This window comes from Solanum pennellii, chromosome 3 (genome assembly GCF_001406875.1).
Source record: "Solanum pennellii chromosome 3, SPENNV200".
NCBI classification, from domain to species: Eukaryota; Viridiplantae; Streptophyta; class Magnoliopsida; order Solanales; family Solanaceae; genus Solanum; species Solanum pennellii.
In genome coordinates, this window is record NC_028639.1 from 8,331,936 (window position 1) to 8,344,208 (window position 12,273).

A 12,273-nucleotide genomic window follows, 5' to 3' on the forward strand; every position below is an offset into this window, starting at 1 on the left:
TAAGCATGAAATGCAGTCATTTGTGGATTGTTACGCAGGTTACCACCAGATTCTGATGGATGAGGAAGATGCAGAAAAGACAGCTTTTATTACACCTTGGGGTGTATATCATTACAGAGTGAAGTCATTTGGCCTCAAGAATGCTGGTGCTACCTATATGAGGGCTATGACGATAATATTTCATGACATGATTCATAAGGAGATTGAGGTGTATGTAGATGACGTCATAATCAAGTCCCGCGAGAGTTCGGACCACTGACACATCTAAGGAAATTCTTCGATCGTTTGCATCATTACAACTTGAAGTTAAATCCCGCCAAATGCTCTTTTAGAGTTCCAGCCGAAAAGTTGTTGGAATTTATAGTAAGCATAAGGGGTATTGAGCTCGACCTTCTAAGATTAAAGCAATTTAAGAGTTACCTCCGTCGAAGACGAGAAAAGAGATGATGAGTTTTTTAGGGAGGTTAAACTACATCAGTAGATTCATAGCTCAATCAACCGTGGTGTGTGAGCATATTTTCAAGCTGTTGAAGAAAGACGCCCCGACAAAGTGGACTGAAGATTGTCAAACTGCTTTTGATGCTATCAAGAACTATTTGTCCAATCCACCGGTATTGGTTCCTCCGCGAGAAGGGAGTCCTTTGTTGCTGTACCTGTCCTTCTCAGATAGTCCATTCTGATGCATACTTGGTCAACACGACGAGACAGGAAAGAAGGAAAGGACTATCTATTATATAATCAAGAAGTTTACTCCATACGAGTCTCATTACACTTTGTTGGAGAGAACACGTTGTGCTTTGACGTGGCTTGCCCAAAAGCTGAGACATTATTTGTCTTCCTATACTACATACCTCATTTCTAGAATGGATCCACTGAAGTATATCTTCCACAAGGCGATGCCGACCGGAAAGTTATCTAAGTGGCAAATGTTTTTGAGTGAATTTGACATTGTGTATGTGACTCCAAAAGCGATAAAGGCACAGGCTTTGGCTGATCATCTTGCAGAAAATCCCATTGATGAAGAGTATAAACCACTTAAGACTTATTTTCACGATGAAGAAGTGTCATTTGTGGGTGAAAATATTTCTAAAGCATATCCAGGTTGGAGATTATTCTTTGATGGAGCGGAAAATCATCAAGGTAAAGGTATTGGAGCAGTCTTAGTGTCAGAATCTGGTCAGCACTACACCATGGCAGCTAAGCTCCAATTTAATTGCACGAACAACATGGCTGAATACGAAGCTTGTATTCTTGGGTTGAAGATGGCCATCGATATGAATGTTTATGAGTTGTTTGTTATTGGAGACTCAGATCTGTTGATTCATCAAGTTCAAGGAGAATGGGCCGTGAAGAACGCAAAGTTTATGCCTTACGTACAGTGTGTACAAAAGTTGTGCAAAAGATTTCGCAAGATCGAGTTCAGACATACTCCCAAAATACAGAATGAGTTGGCTGATGCTCTCGCCGCCATCTCTTCTATGATTAAACATCCGGATACAGATTATATTGATCCTCTATATATAGAGTTGAAAGAACATCCAGTCCATTGTTCTCATGTTGAAGCAAAACCAGACGGTTTGCCTTGGTATTTTGATATAAAGAAGTATTTGGAGTGTGGAACTTATCCCGAAGATGCTACATCTAATCAGAAGAAGTCGATACGCCGTATGGCTCTTAATTTCTTTCTGAGTTGAGAAATACTTTATAGGAGGACTCCAGATTTGGATCTTCTAAGATGTGTCAATGTTGTCGAAGCTGCGAAACTTATTGAACAAAATACATGCTGGAGTTTGTGGCACGCATATGAATGGGATCACTTTGGCAAGAAAGATCCTTCGAGCCGAGTATTTCTGGATGACTGTGGAGAATGATTGTTGCAAGTTTGTGCAAAAATGTCACAAATGTCAAGTGCACGGTGATTTGATCCGAGCGCCACCTCACGAACTTAACGCTATGAGTTCACCTTGGCCATTTGTAGCTTGGGGTAAGGATGTCATCGGTCCGATAGAGCCATCTGCTTCAAATGGACACAGATTTATTTTGGTTGCTATTGATTATTTCATCAAATGGGTGGAAGCAGCTTCTTACAAGTCGGTAACCAAGAAAGTTGTAGCTGATTTTGTTCGCAACAATCTGATATGTAGGTTTGGGGTACCAGAATTCATCAATACTGATAATGGTGCGAATCTCAATAGTCACTTGATGAGAGATATTGTGAGCAATTTAAGATTACGCACCGAAACTCAACCGCTTATCGTCCCCATATGATGGAGCTGTAGAGTCTGCCAATAAGAATATCAAGAAGATTCTGAGAAAGATGATTGACAATCACCGAGGTTGGCATGAGATGTTGCCATATGATTTATTGGGTTATCGAACGACTCAAAACATCGACTGGAGCTACTCCCTACTTACTAGTATATGGAACAGAGGCAGTCATACCTGTTGAAATTGAGATACCGTCGTTGAGAATCATACAAGAAGCTGAGTTGAGTAACGCTGAATGGGTCAGAAAGAGAATCGATCAGTTAACTTTGATTGACGAAAATAGGATGGTTGTTGTTTGTCATGGTCAGTTGTATCGACAAAGAATGATTCGTGCTTTTCACAAGAGAGTAAGAGCCAGAATTTTCGAAGTTGGTCAGTTGGTCCTCAAACGCATTTTTCCTCATCAAGACGAATACAAGGGAAAATTCGCGCCAAATTGGCAAGGACCCTACATGGTTCGCAAGGTATTATCCGGAGGTGCTTTGGTCCTGTCGGAGATGGATGGCACCGCATGGGCGAAATGAATCAACTCAGATGCTGTCAAGAGATACTACGTGTGAAGCTTCGGTTCGCATTTCTATTATTCACTTGTAATTGTTCTGTTTGCTTGTATTTGTTTTGCTTAAATTTTTATCTCTCTTTGTAATGAACTACGTCAGACCTGAATTATCAAGAATGAGATACGTAGGCGGCCTATGTCGGCCTCGATCACCCCATTTATCCCCTTTAATTATTTCTTTGTATTTAAACTACGTTCGACCTGAATTCTCAAGAATGAGATACGTAGGCGTCCTGTGTCGGCCTCGGTCGATTTCTTTGTAAATTTCTCTTTTGTTATCCCTGAGGGGAACTACGTTTGACCTGATTCCGGCCTCAACGGGATACATAGGCGCCACAAGGGTTTGGTCATATCTCCTGTAAGATTTCTATTCCTCTTTACAATAGAAACCGGAACATAATTTTTGAAAGGGACTCAAAAATTCTCGAGAAGAAGATTCTTCCTCAGCAAGTCAAGATGGAAAATATTTTGAGATTTGCAAGTGGGACAGAATTTTTGAGAGGATCTCAAAATTCCGCGATCTACTCAGTTACAGTGGAAAGATAAGCAAGACAGTAACTGGGACAGAAATTTTGAGGACGACCTTAAAATTACAGCATGGGTTTATCTATAAGTCTGTTGTGACTCTGAAAACTACCCAGCGAATAATCAGATAAACATCCAAGCATCAGACTCAAAGAAGTTTGTTAAGCCTGATATGACATGACTTGACAGTAACCTTTCTCAGATACTATTTCTCGAAAATTTATTCTCTTATAGATTTTCCTTTATGTTTCATTTGTTGTGGCATAAAATATTTTGTCTCATCTATCAAGAGTTGGGAGATCAGGGAGATCAACCGGAGATAGCAGGTTTGGGAGCAGACAACTGAAGAAATCAACACAGACCGGTTCGTTTTTAAAACTAACAATTTTTCAGTGGACGCAGGTTTATAGCTTTGCTACGAAATCAGTGAATTCTTCCGATGGATGAATATGGAGAAGTCAAAGGAGGAGAAAATTATCCCAAAATCAATAGTTTTCCTAGAAGTAGGAATCATTTTATATCGCTTATGTCGGAGACTTGGGAATATGAATTGTTTATTTAAATCAATTTCCAACAATATTAAATTTATAAAGAACGTCCAGCTAGATTCGAAGTTGAATCAAGCGAAAATCTTAAGGAAGAGTTTACGGATTCCGTATAGGACGTCATTTGCATCATAATGTCAGATATGGTATTATGCATTACCCAGAGGGGTCAGTTATTTTATTATCGATCAAGACGATATACTATCTGGAAGTCATTTTACCGTTATCATTATTGGAGACGATATGACTATCCAGAAAACACCCAGAAGATCAGTATGCTGCGCGATTGAAGCACTATCTTCATTTAGTACCAAAGATGACATCAAGAGTCAATATCCATGCATCGCGAAAAATCATGCATCGTGAGTCAATATCCATGCATCGCGGAAAATCATGCATCGCGGAAGGTCATGCATTGCGAGTCAACATCCATGCATTGCGGAAAATCATGCATCGCAAGTCAATATCCATGCATCACGGAAAATCATACATCGCGGAAGATCATGCATCGCGAGTCAATATCCATGCATTGCACAAAATCATGCATCGCGAGTCAATGTTCATGCATCGCGAGTTAATATCCCAAGCATCGCGAGAAGATTTCATACCTCGCAGAAATTTATGCATCGCGAGAAGATTTCATACCTCGCAGAAATTTATGCATCGCGAGAAGATTTCATACCTCGCAGAAATTTATGCATCATGAGAAGATTCCATGCCTCATTGAAATTTATGCATCGCGAGAAGATTTCATACCTCCAGAGATTTATGCATCGCTAGAAGATTTCATACCTCGCAGAGATTTATGCATCGCGAGAAGATTTCATACCTCGCAAAACATTATGCATCACGACAAGATTCCATGTCTCGTTGAAATTTATGCATCGCAAGAGGATTTCATGCCTCGCAGAAAAGTTACGCATCCTGAGAAGATTTCATACCTCAGAGAAATATACGCATTACGGGAAGATATTCATGCCCCGCAAGAATTCATGCACTGCCAAAGGAGGAATTGTGCATCTCAAGGGAAATGTTTACACCTCAACATCAACTGCATCTTTATTTGGCAAGAGTGAATGCCAAGAGAATCATCGAAAGCGACGAAAAAAATATCAACATTGCATCAGCTTTATTTATTTTGACATCAAATGAAGAGTACATTGAAGATTATTTTGCAAACACAAGACATAAGCTTTATTTGCTCTACGTCAAACCCAATCGAGGTGACGTCAAATGTCCGGGAGAGTAATTAAGTGTCGACACGGTAAAACACACTGTGTCCCATTTTAATTGCATTTTTTATGCTGACGAGTTTTATCTCAGTCTTTGTCGAGAGCATCCGTAAGGATGAATTCTCCAAAAAATAAACCACAGGTGCAGACGACATCAAAAGGATGCAGCATAACGTGGAACTTTTCTTAGCAGCAAACTGGGACATAGTCCAAAGAAGAGTATCAAACTCTTAAGACGCGAGCAGAGGAGCGACTTCCACCACAATCAAACCTCACCCCTATCAGAAGGCATGTGGGGTTTTTCTTTATTTTTGTCGGTTTTGGTTTTGCATTCGGAATTTTGGTCTACCGGAAGCAAGTTTCCAATCTGAGTGACAATGCACCGAGAGCTTTGGAAATTATGTCTATGTAAATTCTTATCTATGGATGTGAAGAGTTCCACCTTCATGGCTAAGAGATTTCAAGACTCTTTTCATACTCGATTAAATTTGTCACTCGTCAGAACCAAAGGTTATCTAGCATAATAATTTCCTTTTAAATCGATTGAGTCGAACTACAAGTGGCCTGAATTCTCATATAACCTGAGATATGTAGGAAGCCTATTTTCGGGCTTCGGCCATAATTCTTAAAGTCCGTACCAAATCCTTTCCATAAAAATGAATATATGGTCGGTCAAAATTGGCTTGGTCAATTTCATTTTTCTCGAATTTCTTGCATCAACCCAAGTAAAATGAGGGACAGTTGTTGACACCCAAATTTTGACCCTCCCCGATATTAATTAATTAACAACTTCTTAATTCTAAATGTTTTGAAATAATTAGTTTTTATTAAGGTTTAAAAGGTTTTTCAAGTTATTCTAAATAAATCTTATCGTTTTTCATGATTTTTAGATATTATATATGATTTACATATTTATGTATATAACTGATATATTTTATAATTATTCGAAATTCATCTCAAAAAAAAAGATTTTATTTTGTTTAAATATTTTACTAATTAGTTTAGTTACATAATGGTTTACATTTTTTGCATTAATTATTTTATAATTACGTCGATTATTTTATTCCGTTGAAATTAAGAAGCATGATTAATTGATTTATATTAATTCATCTTATCTAGTTACCAAGTATTTTTAATACATTTGGAAAAATAAATTTTGGGCTATTTCTTAATATAGAAGTTGACTTAATTCTCTAAAACTATCCCAACCCACTTTCTTCCAAACCTTAAGACTTAAATTGGGCCTCCCTTCATCTAGCCCAACGCAATGAGTCTTCTAGCCTTTTCCCATCTTTACAGAGGTCTATATTTTCATTCCCCGTTCAACCCCTTTATTTCTTCAGCCCACTCCTAACAGAAATTTGGGCCCAATCCCTTTCACCAACCCCTCTTTCAAACCGCTCCAAGCCCATTTTCAATACCTGACCCAACCCCTTTCTTCTCCGCAACCAGAAAATGCCCAACGCGCTCTGCAGAAAATCTCCATCCCAACGACCCAAAGCTTCCTCCGTTTCGTCACTTTCTTCTTCAACGCGTAAAATCCAAGGAGGATGGAATTGTGTGACCAGATAACAGTGTGTCTAAGGCAGTGATACAACCTTCGCGCGTGAACAACCCGTCTTCTTCGTCCCTGTCTGTTCCGTACGAGCTTGAGATGTAACGTATCACGCGTTTTCGTCTTTGGTGGCTTGAGATGGAGCCATGTTGCACAAGGAGGACGTCGAATTGATCCCGTGTGTCGATTATCACATTTCCTTTTCTGGAATAAGGACGAATTGGCAGAAAAGAGGTCTCCTCATTTCGGGAAAAAGATTTTGAATTTTGAACCGATGGGCCTCATTTCATCCGTTTTCATCTTTCCTCCCAAACACCCGAAAACCCTAAATTCCTTCCTATATAACTTCTCTTCTATGTTTTCCCACAAAAAAAGGGGGGAGGAGAGAAAAAAGACAGAGGAAATTTTAGAGAAGGAAAAAGGTTTACTAGGTGGCGGAAATTTTAGGATTTGTCCTTCAAGTTCCTTAATTTCCAGTAGATATACGTAGTGAGAGTATAGGAGGCAGAGAATCCATGCGTAAAAGACATACACTCCCTCCTCTTAGAGACGATTCATTGGAAATTCGCTAAGACCCCCGAGAACTCTCAGGGTCGCAGCTAGTGTTGAAGTTGCTTCCAATTACTTGTCTCCCTGTTTCGCTGCTCTTAAGAAGGTAAACTTCTTTAACATCTCAAATCGCTTTGGTCGAACTTATGTTTAGTCCATGAATTTGAGCTTTATTTTGGTCATTTCTGCCTCGGTCGAGTCTTATTTTCGCTGGCCGTTCTAGTACTTTCTTGCCTCGTTTTGATTAAGTATGAAGTTCCGTGCATTATCGAGGTCCTTGTTTCTCTTGCTTTTTCGCCTTTCTGTCTGTCTTTTATCATAGTTTATTTTTCATCACAGTTGGGCGATATTGAACCTGTTTGCTAGTGTTCATACTGTAATCTGAAGTTTTTTTCCTCTTCATTTATCACCTGATGGTCCACTAATAACGAGTTAAGCATATGTTTTCTTAGTAATTTAATCGTAGTGTCAAGTAAAAAGAGGTCGTGGGTCCTGCCTTAGGTGCACTTTGATCTTCTTATTACTGTTTTTTTTTCTCGGCGAATCAATGTTAAATAGATTTCTTAACAGTCGTCTTCAAGCTAACTCGATTTGTAGTACTTGGCTGTGTTTTTTTCTTTAATCATGTTGCTGGAAGTTCCCTTTCCCTTTTATTATCTGTTGTTGGAAAGATATACTTAAAGAAATTATTTGTTATGGCCGAAGTAGTGCAAAAACTTCAGATGTCTTTTTATTTCATATTCCTTCCTAGTTTTCTAGTCTGCTTTTCAAGTTGCAAGTTAGTTGTATACCGCTATTTGATTGCTGTCTTCGCTTGAAATTTTCTTTAAATTTGGCATGCTGCTCTATCGTCTATTCTAACATATTCATATGTTAGTCTTGACCTTGTTCACAATTTATTGATAGCAAGAATTGGTCATTGAGATCTTATTTGGCTGTGATTTTCTAGTCTATTCATATTTGGGTATCATTAATCGATTGTGTTAATCATTAAAATTATGTTTGCTTGTTTACGCGTGTTTATAACTAGGTAGGGTCGGATTCGAATCTCGTTAGGAGGCGTTTTTTCTTTTGCTTTCATAACTGTGCGGCTTGTTTCCTCTTAATATTTCGAAGCTACTGTTGTGTGGTGGTTGCGCATTTTCTGAAGTTCAATGCATTTGAATAAATACATATATGTACCTACACATATGCCTATTGTTTAGTAGCAGTTTGTTCATAGACTTGTCTTTGACATTTGGTCTAGTTTATATCTTAAGGATGTGTGCCTTGGTATAAAATTTTGACTTTTCGAGTAGATCTCTTCATGATTTAATTCTACCTCATTAACCTATGTCTTGTCCTTTTTATTATTCTGTATGCTAATATCCGCTACCATTTTGTCGCATGTGAAAATCTATCCGAGTTCTTCAGGATGAACTCCCTCCTTTTGCATTCCAAGGGAGTCACAAAGACTCATACTTCCTTCCATCGAGTCGAGCAACTACTTGAAAAGGCGAACAGACCCAAAATTGGAGAATACATGAAAGACCAAGGCGGAGAGTGGAAGAATGGATCTTCAAGGCCCAAATTATGTTTTTTAACAAAGATTTGTATTTTGTTGTTATAGGGACTAAGCCCCTTTATTATTTTATGTATAACTTACATAAATCTCATAGTGTAAAACCTAAATTATATAATATCCCTTCTCTTTTCTATTTTATAAAAATTCCTTAAAAAAGGAGTCATCCGGATACATAATTGATTGTCCGAATACATTAATTATGATACATTATTTGCAGTTGTTACGCATAAAAAGGAAAAAAAACAGAAAAAATCTAATTACAATCCCATAATTTATGCTTTTCAGTCCCCTCTTAGTGTCAATAATTTCTGATACATTATTTATGATGCATTATTCTCCATGTCTCATTGTTTTCCGTGTTTCGTTGTTTTTGTTGTTTATCCCTGTTTCATCAAAGAAACTTTCTATAACTTAGATATAAATGATACCGGAATGACATGATCGTGGTCGGGAAGAACAATATAGAGGAGTAAGCGAATCAATTTCAAGATATAAAGATCTGATAAAATAGGTATGTGATTAGTTGTTTTAAAAATTCTCCAAGCTTCGTCTTTTTCTTTGTTCCTCGTTCTCATTGTTTTGTTGAATTTTTTTATAAAAATTTAGATATGAATGATATCGGAATGATACGATAGTTGTCAAGGAGAATAGTACAGAGAAGTAAGTGAATCGATTTCAAGATATAAAGATCTGATAAGAAAGGTATAAGATAAGTTGTTTTATATTGTGAATTAGTATTTTTAATATTTAGATACATAAGTCATGTTATTGTTCATGATTCATTGTTAGTTACTATTTTATAAATAAAACAATTGCATCAGATGTGTTAGATTATTAGATTTGTGTATCATTGTTTGATAATTTTAAAGTATCAAAGACATGTAAAATTTTTCTTCGTTGTTTTGATGTATCATTGACAATGCGAGTAATTAAGGTACAGAGGTATGAAATATATCATGTAGTTGATTTGTATCTGAACCATGAAAAATGTTTGGAACAATATGGTCTTTTGTGATTAATTATAAGAATGTATCTTCAATTGTTTTTTTTGTGAAATGATACATTGAATAGTAACAAATTTTTATTGTATTTTGTATAATTGCAACAATGAACAAGGAGAGAATGATGACTTCTAACATTGCAAAATGTATCAATGGTTGCCTTGTTGAGTCAAGACAACTACCTATATTATACTTTTTGGAAGAAGCTAGAATTATATTTAGTTTTTGAAACTACAAAAATTAAGAAATAACTTTTTTATATTTGGGAGGATATTTGAAGAGATTTTGATTGTAGACGCGTCTAAATGTATAAAAAAATGTCAGGACGACCAAGAAAAGGAAGGAAGAAAAATTCAGATGAAAAACTAACCACAAGCACGAACAGTTATGGACGTTCTGGACAAGAAGGTCACAATCAAAGAGCTTATACTTTCTTTCTGAAAGATTCTTAATGAATACGTTTTTTGAAATATTGTGATGTATCAAATTAATAATTTTCAATTTATAACATTTTTTTTCACTGTTATAGATATATAAATTACAAAGTACTTTTAGATTATTAATTTCTGATATAATAAATTGATTTGTATCAAGCAGTTTTTATTTCTAGCTATAATTCAGATTGGTAATTTCTAATATAATAAAGTGAATCTGGTACAAGAAATTATGTTTCAAACATACTATTTATATTATGTATTATTTTGTGTTTGATACAAAAGTAATTAAGATATGTTGTGTGTAGCGTATAATGAAGTGGGAATATGAATGTATCACAAACAAAAAGAATTAAGTTGATACATGCTTAAAATATGCATTGCAGTGGTTAAATATTAAATGTATTTGTAGCTGCTTAGAACTACATAAAACAATATGATTGTGCAATTATTTGTTAAATATTACGAATCAAACATTTATTTTATTGATATTTTTGTATCAGATCATGATATATGAATCATATACTTATTTTTCTTTTTGATATTTTTATATCAGATAATAATATAGTATCAAATGTTTTTGATGTATGAAATAATTATAATATATAAAATGTAACAAGGTACTAACAATATAAAAATAATTATATTCAAAATAAATAATTTTGTTACAATAAACTATAAAACTTGAGAAAATGTATCTTGAAAAATAACAAACCCTCCAAAATATTAGTTAATGTATCTTAAAAACAATAAAAACATCAAAAGTTGTATGTGAATCAATACATAATCACTAATCTATATGAACCAAGTCATCTTGTTGTTGTGGAGTGAAATAACTCTTCACTTTTAGTAGATCATCGATATCGCTAACATATTCCACTTTGACCTTGTCGAGACCGTACTTCCATAATAGTGTTGCAAATCTTGTGCGAGGTAGTCAGCTCATGGATGTTGACTTCATCGCTAAAGAATTCAGCAAAGGCAACTACAAATATTCAACATTCACTATAAACATCCTACTGGTGGTACATTATAAAAATGAATAAACTTGAACAAAAAAGTTAATTACATGATACATTATAGTAACTACAAAAAATCTTATTGTTTAGTTAATATATAATGATTAAAAAATAATAACTGATACTCAATACCACTTGATAATATCTATATCAGATACTAAATGAAACATCATCTATTCATTATATGTTATTTAAATATCATGGTTAAACTATTTTTTAATATGATACACTATTCTACAAATTACATCTCATTAAAATAATTTCTACTATATAGTTTGATAGTTTAATGACAATAATTCAAAAAATAAAAGTAATAAAAATTATAATTTTATATATAATTTTGTAAGATTTAAGCAAGGTACAAAACAATATGATAATGTATTATTGTTGTCAACGTATCCAATTTTTTTGAAAAACTCAGCAGGAATTACATGAAATTAAAAAAGAATGAATCAGATAATAAAAGACATACCTGGATAATGTAAATCTGAAAATTACAGGAGCAACTTTTCAATAGAAGACGACTATAATTATATATTTGACTGTGAATCATAAATGATTTTGTTTTTAGTTTATCATCATCATAATCATATATTCATCTTGTATTAAAGAGTTTAGTTGAAAGAACTATCCATATCCATATGTATCAGGAAAAAAAAGATTTTTTTTTAAGAAGACGACCATGGAGGAACTATTGAGTTGTTTGAATTGAATTTACCGGAGAGAGAATTTTCAGAGTTGTTTGAATTGAATTTATCGGAGATAAAATTCTTTTGAAAATCAAATATTAAAATTGTAACTAATAAAATTGTAGAGTGAAATTAGGGAGAGATTAAAGGAGCAAAAAAAAGGAAGGGGAATCGTGAATTAAGGTTGGGATATTTATGTATCTGGCTCACTTCAGATTTTGGAAAAAATAAGGGATTTCAGAATTTTTTTAAAATAGTAGGGAATAAAGGAAAAAATGAAAAATAAAAATGTTCATATAGGTAATTTATCCTTGTTTTATTTATTGTATCCTT

At 35.0% G+C, this 12,273-nt stretch overlaps 2 protein-coding genes and 1 long non-coding RNA gene across 3 annotated transcripts; all 3 read left to right on the forward strand.

Moving 5' to 3' along the window:
- Nucleotides 1–863: 863 nt before the first annotated feature.
- On the forward strand, nucleotides 864–1,694 carry LOC107013166 (uncharacterized protein Mb2253c-like). Its single transcript, XM_015213145.1, has 2 exons — nucleotides 864–1,024; nucleotides 1,109–1,694. Exons 1-2 carry the CDS (start codon nucleotides 864–866, stop codon nucleotides 1,692–1,694), a joined length of 747 nt encoding a protein of 248 aa, XP_015068631.1.
- A 259-nt stretch (nucleotides 1,695–1,953) lies between these two features.
- LOC107013167 lies at nucleotides 1,954–2,792 on the forward strand. The gene is made up of 4 exons (XM_015213146.1): nucleotides 1,954–2,094; nucleotides 2,145–2,151; nucleotides 2,229–2,336; nucleotides 2,431–2,792. Exons 1-4 carry the CDS (start codon nucleotides 1,954–1,956, stop codon nucleotides 2,790–2,792), a joined length of 618 nt encoding a protein of 205 aa, XP_015068632.1.
- Nucleotides 2,793–6,537: 3,745 nt separating this feature from the next.
- Nucleotides 6,538–8,973, forward strand: LOC107012502. Its single transcript, XR_001456046.2, has 2 exons — nucleotides 6,538–7,339; nucleotides 8,647–8,973. It is a non-coding gene; the product is annotated as an uncharacterized LOC107012502 (long non-coding RNA).
- Nucleotides 8,974–12,273: the final 3,300 nt, after the last annotated feature.